Here is a 17,072-nt window from a genome sequence, read left to right on the forward strand (position 1 = left end):
TTTACGTATATTAGATCAAAAAGTTTGTACGCTGGCAAGCTGATGGTACCATCATAATGTGCATATAATGTACTGTTAAAATATATATAAGATTAATTTTTGGCTCGTTTTAAAATATTGAAAACTAAAATTTTTATACCGCGGACCCCATAATGCGCGGATTCATGTTACGTATAATAGATCAAAAAGTTTGTACGCTGGCATGCTGATGGTACCATCATAATGTGCATATAATGTACTGTTAAAATATATATAAGATTAATTTTTGGCTCGTTTTAAAATATTGAAAACTAAAATTTTTATACCGCGGACCCCATACGGCGCGGAATTATTTTACGTATATTAGATCAAAAAGTTTGTACGCTGGCATGCTGATGGTACCATCATAATGTGCATATAATGTACTGTTAAAATATATATAAGATGAATTTTTGGCTCGTTTTAAAATATTGAAAACTAAAATTTTTATACCGCGGACCCCATACGGCGCGGACTTATTTTACGTATATTAGAACAAAAAGTTTGTACGCTGGCAAGCTGATGGTACCATCATAATGTGCATATAATGTACTGTTAAAATATATATAAGATTAATTTTTGGCTCGTTTTAAAATATTGAAAACTAAAATTTTTATACCGCGGACCCCATAAGGCGCAGATTCATTTTACGTATATTATATCAAAAAGTTTGTACGCTGGCATGCTGATGGTACCATCATAATGTGCATATAATTTACTGTTAAAATATATATAAGATTAATTTTTGGCTCGTTTTAAAATATTGAAATCTAAAATTTTTATACCGCGGACCCGATATGGCGCAGATTTATTTTACGTATATTAGATCAAAAAGTTTGTACGCTGGCATGCTGATGGTACCATCATAATGTGCATATAATGTACTGTTAAAATATATATAAGATTAATTTTTGGCTCGTTTTAAAATATTGAAAACTAAAATTTTTATACCGCGGACCCCATAATGCGCGGATTCATGTTACGTATAATAGATCAAAAAGTTTGTACGCTGGCAAGCTGATGGTACCATCATAATGTGCATATAATGTACTGTTAAAATATATATAAGATTAATTTTTGGCTCGTTTTAAAATATGGAAAACTAAAATTTTTATACCGCGGACCCCATACGGCGCGGACTTATTTTACGTATATTAGATCAAAAGGTTTGTACGCTGGCAAGCTGATGGTACCATCATAATGTGCATATAATGTACTGTTAAAATATATATAAGGTTAATTTTTGGCTCGTTTCAAAATATTGAAAACTAAAATTTTTATACCGCAGACCCCATACGGCGCGGATTCAAGTTACGTATAATAGATCAAAAAGTTTGTACGCTGGCATGCTGATGGTACCATCATAATGTGCATATAATATACTGTTAAAATATATATAAGATTAATTTTTGGCTCGTTTTAAAATATTGAAAACTAAAATTTTTATACCGCGGACCCCATAATGCGCGGATTCATGTTACGTATAATAGATCAAAAAGTTTGTACGCTGGCATGCTGATGGTACCATCATAATGTGCATATAATGTACAGTTAAAATATATATAAGATTAATTTTTGGCTCGTTTTGAAATATTGAAAACTAAAATTTTTATACCGTGGACCCCATACGGCGCGGAATTATTTTACGTATATTAGATCAAAAAGTTTGTACGCTGGCATGCTGATGGTACCATCATAATGTGCATATAATGTACTGTTAAAATATATATAAGATTAATTTTTGGCTCGTCTTAAAATATTGAAAACTAAAATTTTTATGCCGCGGACCCCATACGGCGCGGACTTATTTTACGTATATTAGAACAAAAAGTTTGTACGCTGGCAAGCTGATGGTACCATCATAATGTGCATATAATGTACTGTTAAAATATATATAAGATGAATTTTTGGCTCGTTTTAAAATATTGAAATCTAAAATTTTTATACCGCGGTCCCGATATGGCGCAGATTTATTTTACGTATATTAGATCAAAAAGTTTGTACGCTGGCATGCTGATGGTACCATCATAATGTGCATATAATGTACTGTTAAAATATATATAAGATTAATTTTTGGCTCGTCTTAAAATATTGAAAACTAAAATTTTTATACTGCGGACCCCATATGGCGCGGATTCATGTTACGTATAATAGATCAAATAGTTTGTACGCTGGCATGCTGATGGTACCATCATAATGTGCATATAATGTACTGTTAAAATATACATAAGATTAATTTTTGGCTCGTTTTAAAATATTGAAAACTAAAATTTTTATACCGCGGACCCCATACGGCGCGGATTTATTTTACGTATATTAGATCAAAAAGTTTGTACGCTGGCATGCTGATGGTACCATCATGATGTGCATATAATGTACTGTTAAAATATATATAAGATTAATTTTTGGCTCGTCTTAAAATATTGAAAACTAAAATTTTTATACCGCGGACCCCATACGGCGCGGACTTATTTTACGTATATTAGATCAAAAGGTTTGTACGCTGGCAAGCTGATGGTACCATCATAATGTGCATATAATGTACTGTTAAAATATATATAAGGTTAATTTTTGGCTCGTTTCAAAATATTGAAAACTAAAATTTTTATACCGCAGACCCCATATGGCGCGGATTCATGTTACGTATAATAGATCAAAAAGTTTGTACGCTGGCATGCTGATGGTACCATCATAATGTGCATATAATGTACTGTTAAAATATATATAAGATGAATTTTTGGCTCGTTTTAAAATATTGAAAACTAAAATTTTTATACCGCGGACCCTATATGGCGCAGATTCATTTTACGTATATTAGATCAAAAAGTTTGTACGCTGGCATGCTGATGGTACCATCATAATGTGCATATAATGTACTGTTAAAATATATATAAGATTAATTTTTGGCTCGTCTTAAAATATTGAAAACTAAAATTTTTATACCGCGGACCCCATAGGGCGCGGACTTATTTTACGTATATTAGATCAAAAAGTTTGTACGCTGGCAAGCTGATGGTACCATCATAATGTGCATATATTGTACTGTTAAAATATATATAAGATTAATTTTTGGCTAGTCTTAAAATATTGAAAACTAAAATTTTTATACCACGGACCCCATACGGCGCGGACTTATTTTACGTATATTAGATCAAAAGGTTTGTACGCTGGCAAGCTGATGATACCATCATCATGTGCATATAATGTACTGTTAAAATATATATAAGATTAATTTTTGGCTCGTTTTAAAATATTGAAAACTAAAATTTTTATACCGCGGACCCCATAATGCGCGGATTCATGTTACGTATAATAGATCAAAAAGTTTGTACGCTGGCATGCTGATGGTACCATCATAATGTGCATATAATGTACTGTTAAAATATATATAAGATTAATTTTTGGCTCGTTTTGAAATATTGAAAACTAAAATTTTTATACCGTGGACCCCATACGGCGCGGAATTATTTTACGTATATTAGAACAAAAAGTTTGTACGCTGGCAAGCTGATGGTACCATCATAATGTGCATATAATGTACTGTTAAAATATATATAAGATTAATTTTTGGCTCGTCTTAAAATATTAAAAACTAAAATTTTTATACCGCGGACCCCATATGGCGCGGATTCATGTTACGTATAATAGATCAAATAGTTTGTACGCTGGCATGCTGATGGTACCATCATAATGTGCATATAATGTACAGTTAAAATATATATAAGATTAATTTTTGGCTCGTCTTAAAATATTGAAAACTAAAATTTTTATACCGCGGACCCCATACGGCGCGGATTCAGGTTACGTATAATAAATCAAAAAGTTTGTACGCTGGCATGCTGATGGTACCATCATAATGTGCATATAATATACTGTTAAAATATATATAAGATTAATTTTTGGCTCGTTTTAAAATATTGAAAACTAAAATTTTTATACCGCGGACCCCATAATGCGCGGATTCATGTTACGTATAATAGATCAAAAAGTTTGTACGCTGGCATGCTGATGGTACCATCATAATGTGCATATAATGTACAGTTAAAATATATATAAGATTAATTTTTGGCTCGTCTTAAAATATTGAAAACTAAAATTTTTATACCGCGGACCCCATACGGCGCGGACTTATTTTACGTATATTAGATCAAAAGGTTTGTACGCTGGCAAGCTGATGGTACCATCATAATGTGCATATAATGTACTGTTAAAATATATATAAGGTTAATTTTTGGCTCATTTCAAAATATTGAAAACTAAAATTTTTATACCGCAGACCCCATATGGCGCGGATTCAAGTTACGTATAATAGATCAAAAAGTTTGTACGCTGGCATGCTGATGGTACCATCATAATGTGCATATAATATACTGTTAAAATATATATAAGATTAATTTTTGGCTCGTTTTAAAATATTGAAATCTAAAATTTTTATACCGCGGACCCCATAATGCGCGGATTCATGTTACGTATAATAGATCAAAAAGTTTGTACGCTGGCATGCTGATGGTACCATCATAATGTGCATATAATGTACTGTTAAAATATATATAAGATTAATTTTTGGCTCGTTTTAAAATATTGAAAACTAAAATTTTTATACCGCGGACCCCATACGGCGCGGAATTATTTTACGTATATTAGATCAAAAAGTTTGTACGCTGGCATGCTGATGGTACCATCATAATGTGCATATAATGTACTGTTAAAATATATATAAGATGAATTTTTGGCTCGTTTTAAAATATTGAAAACTAAAATTTTTATACCGCGGACCCCATACGGCGCGGACTTATTTTACGTATATTAGAACAAAAAGTTTGTACGCTGGCAAGCTGATGGTACCATCATAATGTGCATATAATGTACTGTTAAAATATATATAAGATTAATTTTTGGCTCGTTTTAAAATATTGAAAACTAAAATTTTTATACCGCGGACCCCATATGGCGCAGATTCATTTTACGTATATTAGATCAAAAAGTTTGTACGCTGGCATGCTGATGGTACCATCATAATGTGCATATAATGTACTGTTAAAATATATATAAGATTAATTTTTGGCTCGTTTTAAAATATTGAAAACTAAAATTTTTATACCGCGGACCCCATAATGCGCGGATTCATGTTACGTATAATAGATCAAAAAGTTTGTACGCTGGCAAGCTGATGGTACCATCATAATGTGCATATAATGTACTGTTAAAATATATATATGATTAATTTTTGGCTCGTTTTAAAATATGGAAAACTAAAATTTTTATACCGCGGACCCCGTACGGCGCGGATTTATTTTACGTATATTAGATCAAAAAGTTTGTACGCTGGCATGCTGATGGTACCATCATAATGTGCATATAATGTACTGTTAAAATATATATAAGATTAATTTTTGGCTCGTCTTAAAATATTGAAAACTAAAAGTTTTATACCGCGGACCCCATACGGCGCGGACTTATTTTACGTATATTAGATCAAAAGGTTTGTACGCTGGCAAGCTGATGGTACCATCATAATGTGCATATAATGTACTGTTAAAATATATATAAGGTTAATTTTTGGCTCGTTTCAAAATATTGAAAACTAAAATTTTTATACCGCAGACCCCATATGGCGCGGATTCAAGTTACGTATAATAGATCAAAAAGTTTGTACGCTGGCATGCTGATGGTACCATCATAATGTGCATATAATATACTGTTAAAATATATATAAGATTAATTTTTGGCTCGTTTTAAAATATTGAAAACTAAAATTTTTATACCGCGGACCCCATAATGCGCGGATTCATGTTACGTATAATAGATCAAAAAGTTTGTACGCTGGCATGCTGATGGTACCATCATAATGTGCATATAATGTACTGTTAAAATATATATAAGATTAATTTTTGGCTCGTTTTGAAATATTGAAAACTAAAATTTTTATACCGTGGACCCCATACGGCGCGGAATTATTTTACGTATATTAGATCAAAAAGTTTGTACGCTGGCATGCTGATGGTACCATCATAATGTGCATATAATGTACTGTTAAAATATATATAAGATGAATTTTTGGCTCGTTTTAAAATATTGAAAACTAAAATTTTTATACCGCGGACCCCATATGGCGCAGATTCATTTTACGTATATTAGATCAAAAAGTTTGTACGCTGGCATGCTGATGGTACCATCATAATGTGCATATAATGTACTGTTAAAATATATATAAGATTAATTTTTGGCTCGTCTTAAAATATTGAAAACTAAAATTTTTATACCGCGGATCCCATACGGCGCGGACTTATTTTACGTATATTAGAACAAAAAGTTTGTACGCTGGCAAGCTGATGGTACCATCATAATGTGCATATAATGTACTGTTAAAATATATATAAGATGAATTTTTGGCTCGTTTTAAAATATTGAAAACTAAAATTTTTATACCGCGGACCCCATATGGCGCAGATTCATTTTACGTATATTAGATCAAAAAGTTTGTACGCTGGCATGCTGATGGTACCATCATAATGTGCATATAATGTACTGTTAAAATATATATAAGATTAATTTTTGGCTCGTTTTAAAATATTGAAATCTAAAATTTTTATACCGCGGACCCGATATGGCGCAGATTTATTTTACGTATATTAGATCAAAAAGTTTGTACGCTGGCATGCTGATGGTACCATCATAATGTGCATATAATGTACTGTTAAAATATATATAAGATTAATTTTTGGCTCGTTTTAAAATATTGAAAACTAAAATTTTTATACCGCGGACCCCATATGGCGCGGAATCAGGTTACGTATAATAAATCAAAAAGTTTGTACGCTGGCATGCTGATGGTACCATCATAATGTGCATATAATATACTGTTAAAATATATATAAGATTAATTTTTGGCTCGTTTTAAAATATTGAAAACTTAAATTTTTATACCGCGGACCCCATACGGCGCGGACTTATTTTACGTATATTAGAACAAAAAGTTTGTACGCTGGCAAGCTGATGGTACCATCATAATGTGCATATAATGTACTGTTAAAATATATATAAGATGAATTTTTGGCTCGTTTTAAAATATTGAAATCTAAAATTTTTATTCCGCGGACCCGATATGGCGCAGATTTATTTTACGTATATTAGATCAAAAAGTTTGTACGCTGGCATGCTGATGGTACCATCATAATGTGCATATAATGTACTGTTAAAATATATATAAGATTAATTTTTGGCTCGTCTTAAAATATTGAAAACTAAAATTTTTATACTGCGGACCCCATATGGCGCGGATTCATGTTACGTATAATAGATCAAATAGTTTGTACGCTGGCATGCTGATGGTACCATCATAATGTGCATATAATGTACTGTTAAAATATATATAAGATTAATTTTTGGCTCGTTTTAAAATATTGAAAACTTAAATTTTTATACCGCGGACCCCATACGGCGCGGATTTATTTTACGTATATTAGATCAAAAAGTTTGTACGCTGGCATGCTGATGGTACCATCATGATGTGCATATAATGTACTGTTAAGATATATATAAGATTAATTTTTGGCTCGTCTTAAAATATTGAAAACTAAAATTTTTATACCGCGGACCCCATACGGCGCGGACTTATTTTACGTATATTAGATCAAAAGGTTTGTACGCTGGCAAGCTGATGGTACCATCATAATGTGCATATAATGTACTGTTAAAATATATATAAGGTTAATTTTTGGCTCGTTTCAAAATATTGAAAACTAAAATTTTTATACCGCAGACCCCATATGGCGCGGATTCAAGTTACGTATAATAGATCAAAAAGTTTGTACGCTGGCATGCTGATGGTACCATCATAATGTGCATATAATATACTGTTAAAATATATATAAGATTAATTTTTGGCTCGTTTTAAAATATTGAAAACTAAAATTTTTAAACCGCGGACCCCATAATGCGCGGATTCATGTTACGTATAATAGATCAAAAAGTTTGTACGCTGGCATGCTGATGGTACCATCATAATGTGCATATAATGTACTGTTAAAATATATATAAGATGAATTTTTGGCTCGTTTTAAAATATTGAAAACTAAAATTTTTATACCGCGGACCCTATATGGCGCAGATTCATTTTACGTATATTAGATCAAAAAGTTTGTACGCTGGCATGCTGATGGTACCATCATAATGTGCATATAATGTACTGTTAAAATATATATAAGATTAATTTTTGGCTCGTCTTAAAATATTGAAAACTAAAATTTTTATACCGCGGACCCCATAGGGCGCGGACTTATTTTACGTATATTAGATCAAAAAGTTTGTACGCTGGCAAGCTGATGGTACCATCATAATGTGCATATATTGTACTGTTAAAATATATATAAGATTAATTTTTGGCTAGTCTTAAAATATTGAAAACTAAAATTTTTATACCACGGACCCCATACGGCGCGGACTTATTTTACGTATATTAGATCAAAAGGTTTGTACGCTGGCAAGCTGATGATACCATCATCATGTGCATATAATGTACTGTTAAAATATATATAAGGTTAATTTTTGGCTCGTTTTAAAATATTGAAAACAAAAATTTTTATACCACGGACCCCATAATGCGCGGATTCATGTTACGTATAATAGATCAAAAAGTTTGTACGCTGGCAAGCTGATGGTACCATCATAATGTGCATATAATGTACTGTTAAAATATATATATGATTAATTTTTGGCTCGTTTTAAAATATGGAAAACTAAAATTTTTATACCGCGGACCCCGTACGGCGCGGATTTATTTTACGTATATTAGATCAAAAAGTTTGTACGCTGGCATGCTGATGGTACCATCATAATGTGCATATAATGTACTGTTAAAATATATATAAGATTAATTTTTGGCTCGTCTTAAAATATTGAAAACTAAAAGTTTTATACCGCGGACCCCATACGGCGCGGACTTATTTTACGTATATTAGATCAAAAGGTTTGTACGCTGGCAAGCTGATGGTACCATCATAATGTGCATATAATGTACTGTTAAAATATATATAAGGTTAATTTTTGGCTCGTTTCAAAATATTGAAAACTAAAATTTTTATACCGCAGACCCCATATGGCGCGGATTCAAGTTACGTATAATAGATCAAAAAGTTTGTACGCTGGCATGCTGATGGTACCATCATAATGTGCATATAATATACTGTTAAAATATATATAAGATTAATTTTTGGCTCGTTTTAAAATATTGAAAACTAAAATTTTTATACCGCGGACCCCATAATGCGCGGATTCATGTTACGTATAATAGATCAAAAAGTTTGTACGCTGGCATGCTGATGGTACCATCATAATGTGCATATAATGTACTGTTAAAATATATATAAGATTAATTTTTGGCTCGTTTTGAAATATTGAAAACTAAAATTTTTATACCGTGGACCCCATACGGCGCGGAATTATTTTACGTATATTAGATCAAAAAGTTTGTACGCTGGCATGCTGATGGTACCATCATAATGTGCATATAATGTACTGTTAAAATATATATAAGATGAATTTTTGGCTCGTTTTAAAATATTGAAAACTAAAATTTTTATACCGCGGACCCCATATGGCGCAGATTCATTTTACGTATATTAGATCAAAAAGTTTGTACGCTGGCATGCTGATGGTACCATCATAATGTGCATATAATGTACTGTTAAAATATATATAAGATTAATTTTTGGCTCGTCTTAAAATATTGAAAACTAAAATTTTTATACCGCGGATCCCATACGGCGCGGACTTATTTTACGTATATTAGAACAAAAAGTTTGTACGCTGGCAAGCTGATGGTACCATCATAATGTGCATATAATGTACTGTTAAAATATATATAAGATGAATTTTTGGCTCGTTTTAAAATATTGAAAACTAAAATTTTTATACCGCGGACCCCATATGGCGCAGATTCATTTTACGTATATTAGATCAAAAAGTTTGTACGCTGGCATGCTGATGGTACCATCATAATGTGCATATAATGTACTGTTAAAATATATATAAGATTAATTTTTGGCTCGTTTTAAAATATTGAAATCTAAAATTTTTATACCGCGGACCCGATATGGCGCAGATTTATTTTACGTATATTAGATCAAAAAGTTTGTACGCTGGCATGCTGATGGTACCATCATAATGTGCATATAATGTACTGTTAAAATATATATAAGATTAATTTTTGGCTCGTTTTAAAATATTGAAAACTAAAATTTTTATACCGCGGACCCCATATGGCGCGGAATCAGGTTACGTATAATAAATCAAAAAGTTTGTACGCTGGCATGCTGATGGTACCATCATAATGTGCATATAATATACTGTTAAAATATATATAAGATTAATTTTTGGCTCGTTTTAAAATATTGAAAACTTAAATTTTTATACCGCGGACCCCATACGGCGCGGACTTATTTTACGTATATTAGAACAAAAAGTTTGTACGCTGGCAAGCTGATGGTACCATCATAATGTGCATATAATGTACTGTTAAAATATATATAAGATGAATTTTTGGCTCGTTTTAAAATATTGAAATCTAAAATTTTTATTCCGCGGACCCGATATGGCGCAGATTTATTTTACGTATATTAGATCAAAAAGTTTGTACGCTGGCATGCTGATGGTACCATCATAATGTGCATATAATGTACTGTTAAAATATATATAAGATTAATTTTTGGCTCGTCTTAAAATATTGAAAACTAAAATTTTTATACTGCGGACCCCATATGGCGCGGATTCATGTTACGTATAATAGATCAAATAGTTTGTACGCTGGCATGCTGATGGTACCATCATAATGTGCATATAATGTACTGTTAAAATATATATAAGATTAATTTTTGGCTCGTTTTAAAATATTGAAAACTTAAATTTTTATACCGCGGACCCCATACGGCGCGGATTTATTTTACGTATATTAGATCAAAAAGTTTGTACGCTGGCATGCTGATGGTACCATCATGATGTGCATATAATGTACTGTTAAGATATATATAAGATTAATTTTTGGCTCGTCTTAAAATATTGAAAACTAAAATTTTTATACCGCGGACCCCATACGGCGCGGACTTATTTTACGTATATTAGATCAAAAGGTTTGTACGCTGGCAAGCTGATGGTACCATCATAATGTGCATATAATGTACTGTTAAAATATATATAAGGTTAATTTTTGGCTCGTTTCAAAATATTGAAAACTAAAATTTTTATACCGCAGACCCCATATGGCGCGGATTCAAGTTACGTATAATAGATCAAAAAGTTTGTACGCTGGCATGCTGATGGTACCATCATAATGTGCATATAATATACTGTTAAAATATATATAAGATTAATTTTTGGCTCGTTTTAAAATATTGAAAACTAAAATTTTTAAACCGCGGACCCCATAATGCGCGGATTCATGTTACGTATAATAGATCAAAAAGTTTGTACGCTGGCATGCTGATGGTACCATCATAATGTGCATATAATGTACTGTTAAAATATATATAAGATGAATTTTTGGCTCGTTTTAAAATATTGAAAACTAAAATTTTTATACCGCGGACCCTATATGGCGCAGATTCATTTTACGTATATTAGATCAAAAAGTTTGTACGCTGGCATGCTGATGGTACCATCATAATGTGCATATAATGTACTGTTAAAATATATATAAGATTAATTTTTGGCTCGTCTTAAAATATTGAAAACTAAAATTTTTATACCGCGGACCCCATAGGGCGCGGACTTATTTTACGTATATTAGATCAAAAAGTTTGTACGCTGGCAAGCTGATGGTACCATCATAATGTGCATATATTGTACTGTTAAAATATATATAAGATTAATTTTTGGCTAGTCTTAAAATATTGAAAACTAAAATTTTTATACCACGGACCCCATACGGCGCGGACTTATTTTACGTATATTAGATCAAAAGGTTTGTACGCTGGCAAGCTGATGATACCATCATCATGTGCATATAATGTACTGTTAAAATATATATAAGGTTAATTTTTGGCTCGTTTTAAAATATTGAAAACAAAAATTTTTATACCACGGACCCCATATGGCGCGGATTCAAATTACGTATAATAGATCAAAAAGTTTGTACGCTGGCTTGCTGATGGTACCATCATAATGTGCATATAATGTACTGTTAAAATATGTATAAGATTAATTTTTGGCTCGTTTTAAAATATTGAAAACTAAAATTTTTATACCGCGGACCCCATATGGCGCAGATTCATTTTACGTATATTATATCAAAAAGTTTGTACGCTGGCAAGCTGATGGTACCATCATAATGTGCATATAATGTACTGTTTAAATATAAATAACATTAATTTTTGGCTCGTTTTGAAATATTGAAAACTAAAATTTTTATACCGCGGACCCCATATGGCGCGGATTCAAATTACGTATAATAGATCAAAAAGTTTGTACGCTGGCATGCTGATGGTACCATCATAATGTGCATATAATGTAATGTTAAAATATATATAAGATTAATTTTTGGCTCGTCTTAAAATATTGAAAACTAAAATTTTTATACCGCGGACCCTATACGGCGCACAATTATATTACGTGTATTATACCAAAGAGTTTGTAGGCTTGTATGCTGATGGTACCATCTTAATGTGCATATAATGTACTGTTGAAATATATAATCAAATAATTTTTGGCTTGTTTTATAATATTGAAAATCGAAATTTTATCGCCGGGGATTTGGTGAGATTAAGTAGTACGAGTCACCAATTTCTTATTATATTCAGTCTTTTTGTAGCGCAATTGCTCTGCCATGAGCATAAAATCATTAATACGAACCAAAAGAATAAAAAATAACACGCACTTTATATATCATAATTTTATTATGCGCATAGTAAGAATATAGCTAGATTAAGTAGTACGAGTCAATAATTTCGCACTATGTTTAGCCTTTTCGTCGCTTAATCATTTAATCATTAACATAAAATCATAAATGCGAGTTAAAAACAATAAAAGAAGGCAAAGAGGCTGAATATAGTAAGAAATTGTTGACTCGTATTACTGAATCTCTCTATATTCTTACTTTCGTATATTAAAATTATGATATATAAAGTGTATATAATTTTTTATTGTTTATTGCGTTATATTCGTTTCATTCTAGAGGCTGTCATCCACTGATCTCTACATATATCTTTACATATAAATATATTATAACATATTTAAAACATATTATTATTATATTTAATTTTATTTTGAATAAACTGTCAAACTGCTATTTTTCGCGATGACAGCCTCAATCATCATCGCGGAAAAGATGCAACAATACTTTGAGACTTTTCAGAATCGACTTAACATGCCTTGTTTAGAAAGGGATTTTATTATAACAATATTCTTTTATGTCATATATTATAATTTCTCTTTATTAATGTATTGCTATACGTATTATTATGTAGAATACACCATATCAATATTATTTATGAAGATAACGAAATGATACGAATGTCGGATTGCTATAAGAGTTGTACTGTCAATGTTATACAAATTTATTTTATCTCCTAACTTAAATTTTTTTTCTGAATAAGGCAGTGAAATACTATTATATTATATAAATAATATATATATTATTATTATTATAATCTCCATTGGATTAATTACGACTTTGAAATATTAAATAGGTCTAATTTAAAATATAACCTCCCACGAAGACTTTATTTACATATACTTATATCAATACAGGAGAACGCTGCAATCTGCAGAGATATAATCAATATCTGCGCAGACAGATGTCCTGATGCTCTGATAGCCATAGTGACGAACCCTTTGGACTCGTTGGTGCCAGTTGCGGCGGGAGTCTTAAAGAAACGCGGGGTTTATCGGCCTGAAAGGCTCTTCGGCGTCTGTCAGATCGACCAGATGCGAGCGGAGCGTTTCTATGCGGAGGCCATTGGACAGGAACCGAGAAAGACTTATGTTCCTGTCGTGGGTGGTCACGCGGATAACACTACAGTTCCTTTATTTTCTAAAGCGAGGCCGAATGTCCCTTTGACGGAAGAAGAGATCAGAACTTTAATCCAACTTGTACGAGATGCTGGGAAAAAAGTCGTTCTAGTAAGAGATAAAATTATTTTATAAATAAATAAAAAAATATATTTATGTTATAAAATATATATAAATATATATTTTTTATCGTGCACACAATTAACATAAAATTCAATGTTATGTGCTTATCACGTAATCAGATTTAGAATAAGATTTTTTTTAGAATAAAGATTTATTGAACCGACACACAACTATTCAGATATGTATGTTGCATACTTAGGCAAAGAAGGGGGTAGGCGGATCTACGTTTTCAATGGCATCAGCGACGTTGTATTTCATTCATAAATTATGCCGTGCCATTCATCACGAACCGCATGTGATCATTTCCGCTTATGTAGAATCGACGGTGACCAATGCGCGTTTCTTTAGCAACGAATTACTACTCGGACCACGTGGCATTCATAGAAATCTCGGATACGGTACGGTCACAAAGTTCGAGCAAGATCTGATCGACGAGGCAGTCACAGTTCTTCAGCAAGATATTGAGAAGGCCGACGAATTCGTCAGGAAGAATATATGAAGTAATTTACAAAAAAAGTTATGTTCTTCATCAACAACTTCCGAACAAATAGATAAGTACATTTTTAATATAGACATAATTTCTGAGTATGCTTAAGTTTGGTTTTCAACTTATTTTTTTTTTTTTTACTAATTCTCTATAATTTGTATTTATTAATGTTCATAATATTACATATCTATGACAATGTATAAAATGAGATTTAAAATTATTACAAAGTACGTGTGTAACATACCTATTTACTTGTAAATACTGTTTTTGCTTATATAGAATGGTCCTAATTTCCATGTCTATAATATAAATATTTATAATATAATATATGTGTTTAATTAATTTTTAATAAATAAAATAAAAATAAAATAAACGTTGTAATAAATAAAATAAAGTAAAAAGCTAAATGCACGATTAACTACAAAATAACTTTATTAATTAAAGCATTTAATATCGCAAAGATTCAAAGAACTATATTTACATTATTTAGCCAATACACGAAGAATAATATACATATATGTGAAGAATTTATCGATTATTAAATTTTATTTCTATTAGATATTCAATCTAGATATTATTTTACATTTTTTAGGTTCTAAACTCACTATATCATATTATTTAATATTATGGCAAATATTTAGAACGTTATTATATAAATATACAATTATCTTCAATTACTATAGTTGCCCCATGCCTCGCTAGAAATTGCCAGACATGCAACTAACGAGATAATTGTCCGTTAATCAGAATCGGAATAAAAATCAAGTGCAGATATTGCATCGTCGTGACAAAAAGTTGCACAGTTGCTGGAAGGCTTCCGCACTCTACGTAACAATACGTCGTCATTATAAAATATGGACCGGATTCTGAATCAGGCCATAATTTTCCAAATAATACGGGTCTCGGTCGATAGATCAATTGTGATCCAATGCATCGATCCGGAAGGGCTGATATTATCTCTTGAAATGGAAATTGTATATGCGCATTTCGCTGTCCGCGAAAGGTTTTGCCAATTTCATCGTATTCCCAATGACGCAATGACGTAATTTATTTGTCACCCGGGGCAACACTCGGTAAAGAAATAAAGAAAACATAAAAGTGAAAGCTTTATAGCTCTCGTAACCCTTGAACGGAAGGTTACATCATAAATTATTATATCGGTTTAATATGTTCCACCTAATAATTATTAAACAATTATTAATCATTATTGTAACAATTGTAAAAACCGCTAAAATTTTTATGAGTTAATGTGTTGTAATTTAAATTATCAATTTATTTCTTTTGTAATAAAAAATATATAATTTACTTTTAAAAAGAGTTGATAAACATTATGATTAAAATAAAATATATTTTTTTTATTTTAATCTTAAATCCTTTTTATATATAAATATATATATATATCTCAGATCTTATCAATAATCTAAGATGAAAATAATAAATCTAGAATGTAAATATGTTCGATAATTTTTTTTAGTTAAAAGCATTCTTTAAAAAAAAACTATGCGGAGTTGTATTTTTCTTGAAAAGCAAAATAATTTTGTTTCATCAAATATATCAGCGAAGTATAACTTCAAAGTGTTGCATTTTATTGCCGCTTGTTAATTAACGATCGCGATATTATCTGAGAGTAAAATATTTTTAAAATGTTTGTTAGAAGAAATTAGCGTAATTTCGACACAAACTAGATCGCGACGTAAGATCGCGATTAGAAGGCATTTACAGACACGGCGGATTGTGAAGAGTGACGTACGGCTTGACCGCTGCCTCGTTAAAAGCGCGGAATTACACGCTGGAATTATGCGTAAATCTGTCCGCGATCTGGCTGTCTTTAAATATGGGCGCCAGTGGCACATGACTGCATAATTTACCGGGTAAATCGCAGCAAGTTCCTGAATCTGAATCTTTACGAGGGACTTACGAATTAATAATAGATTCTGTGGAGGAAAGAAGGTAGAGAGGGCTCCAATTTATACGATTACGATCGCGTTTCTCTCCCGCATTATTCTAATATCAACTTTATCTCACTTAAATCATGATTACATTTGATTGCATTAATAACTCTTCTTAAATTATCTTTTTATATTTGTTGAATAGATTAATCTATTTTAATAGGCTTATTTATTTTATTCCGCAAGAATTCTTGCATTGTAATAAATTTCTTTCATTTATATTTAAGGAAGTATTATTGCGTAAATTTCTTACTTATTGATTATGTTATTAATTATTTTGGTAATTATATATGAAATCATTTCTCGATAGGTACAAAATTAATTCCACAAGAACAAAAATAATACAATCTATTGCTATATATTGATGTGATATGTCATATTGATTTTCTAAATGATTTTTTTCCATATTAGTTAAGGAACGATTTATCTCAATTGAAGGGGTCGTAAATATCCAGAATTCCTCAAAGGTTCGGGTAATACAATCGACAAATTCC

At 31.2% G+C, this 17,072-nt stretch overlaps 1 protein-coding gene across 1 annotated transcript in view; it reads left to right on the plus strand.

Annotated features, from left to right (window-relative positions):
* LOC145938443 (malate dehydrogenase-like) overlaps positions 1-14,641 on the plus strand; it is a 50,179-nt gene extending 35,538 nt beyond the window's left edge. The window contains exons 2-3 of the mRNA XM_083042132.1: positions 13,759-14,130; positions 14,342-14,641. Coding sequence (XP_082898258.1) covers positions 13,759-14,130; positions 14,342-14,641 — 672 coding nt within the window. The remainder of the gene's footprint in view (positions 1-13,758; positions 14,131-14,341) is intronic.
* Positions 14,642-17,072: the final 2,431 nt, after the last annotated feature.

This window comes from Prenolepis imparis, unplaced genomic scaffold (genome assembly GCF_030444845.1).
Source record: "Prenolepis imparis isolate NDT839.2.m4 unplaced genomic scaffold, iyPreImpa1.0 SCAF_1, whole genome shotgun sequence".
Classification (NCBI taxonomy): Eukaryota; Metazoa; Arthropoda; class Insecta; order Hymenoptera; family Formicidae; genus Prenolepis; species Prenolepis imparis.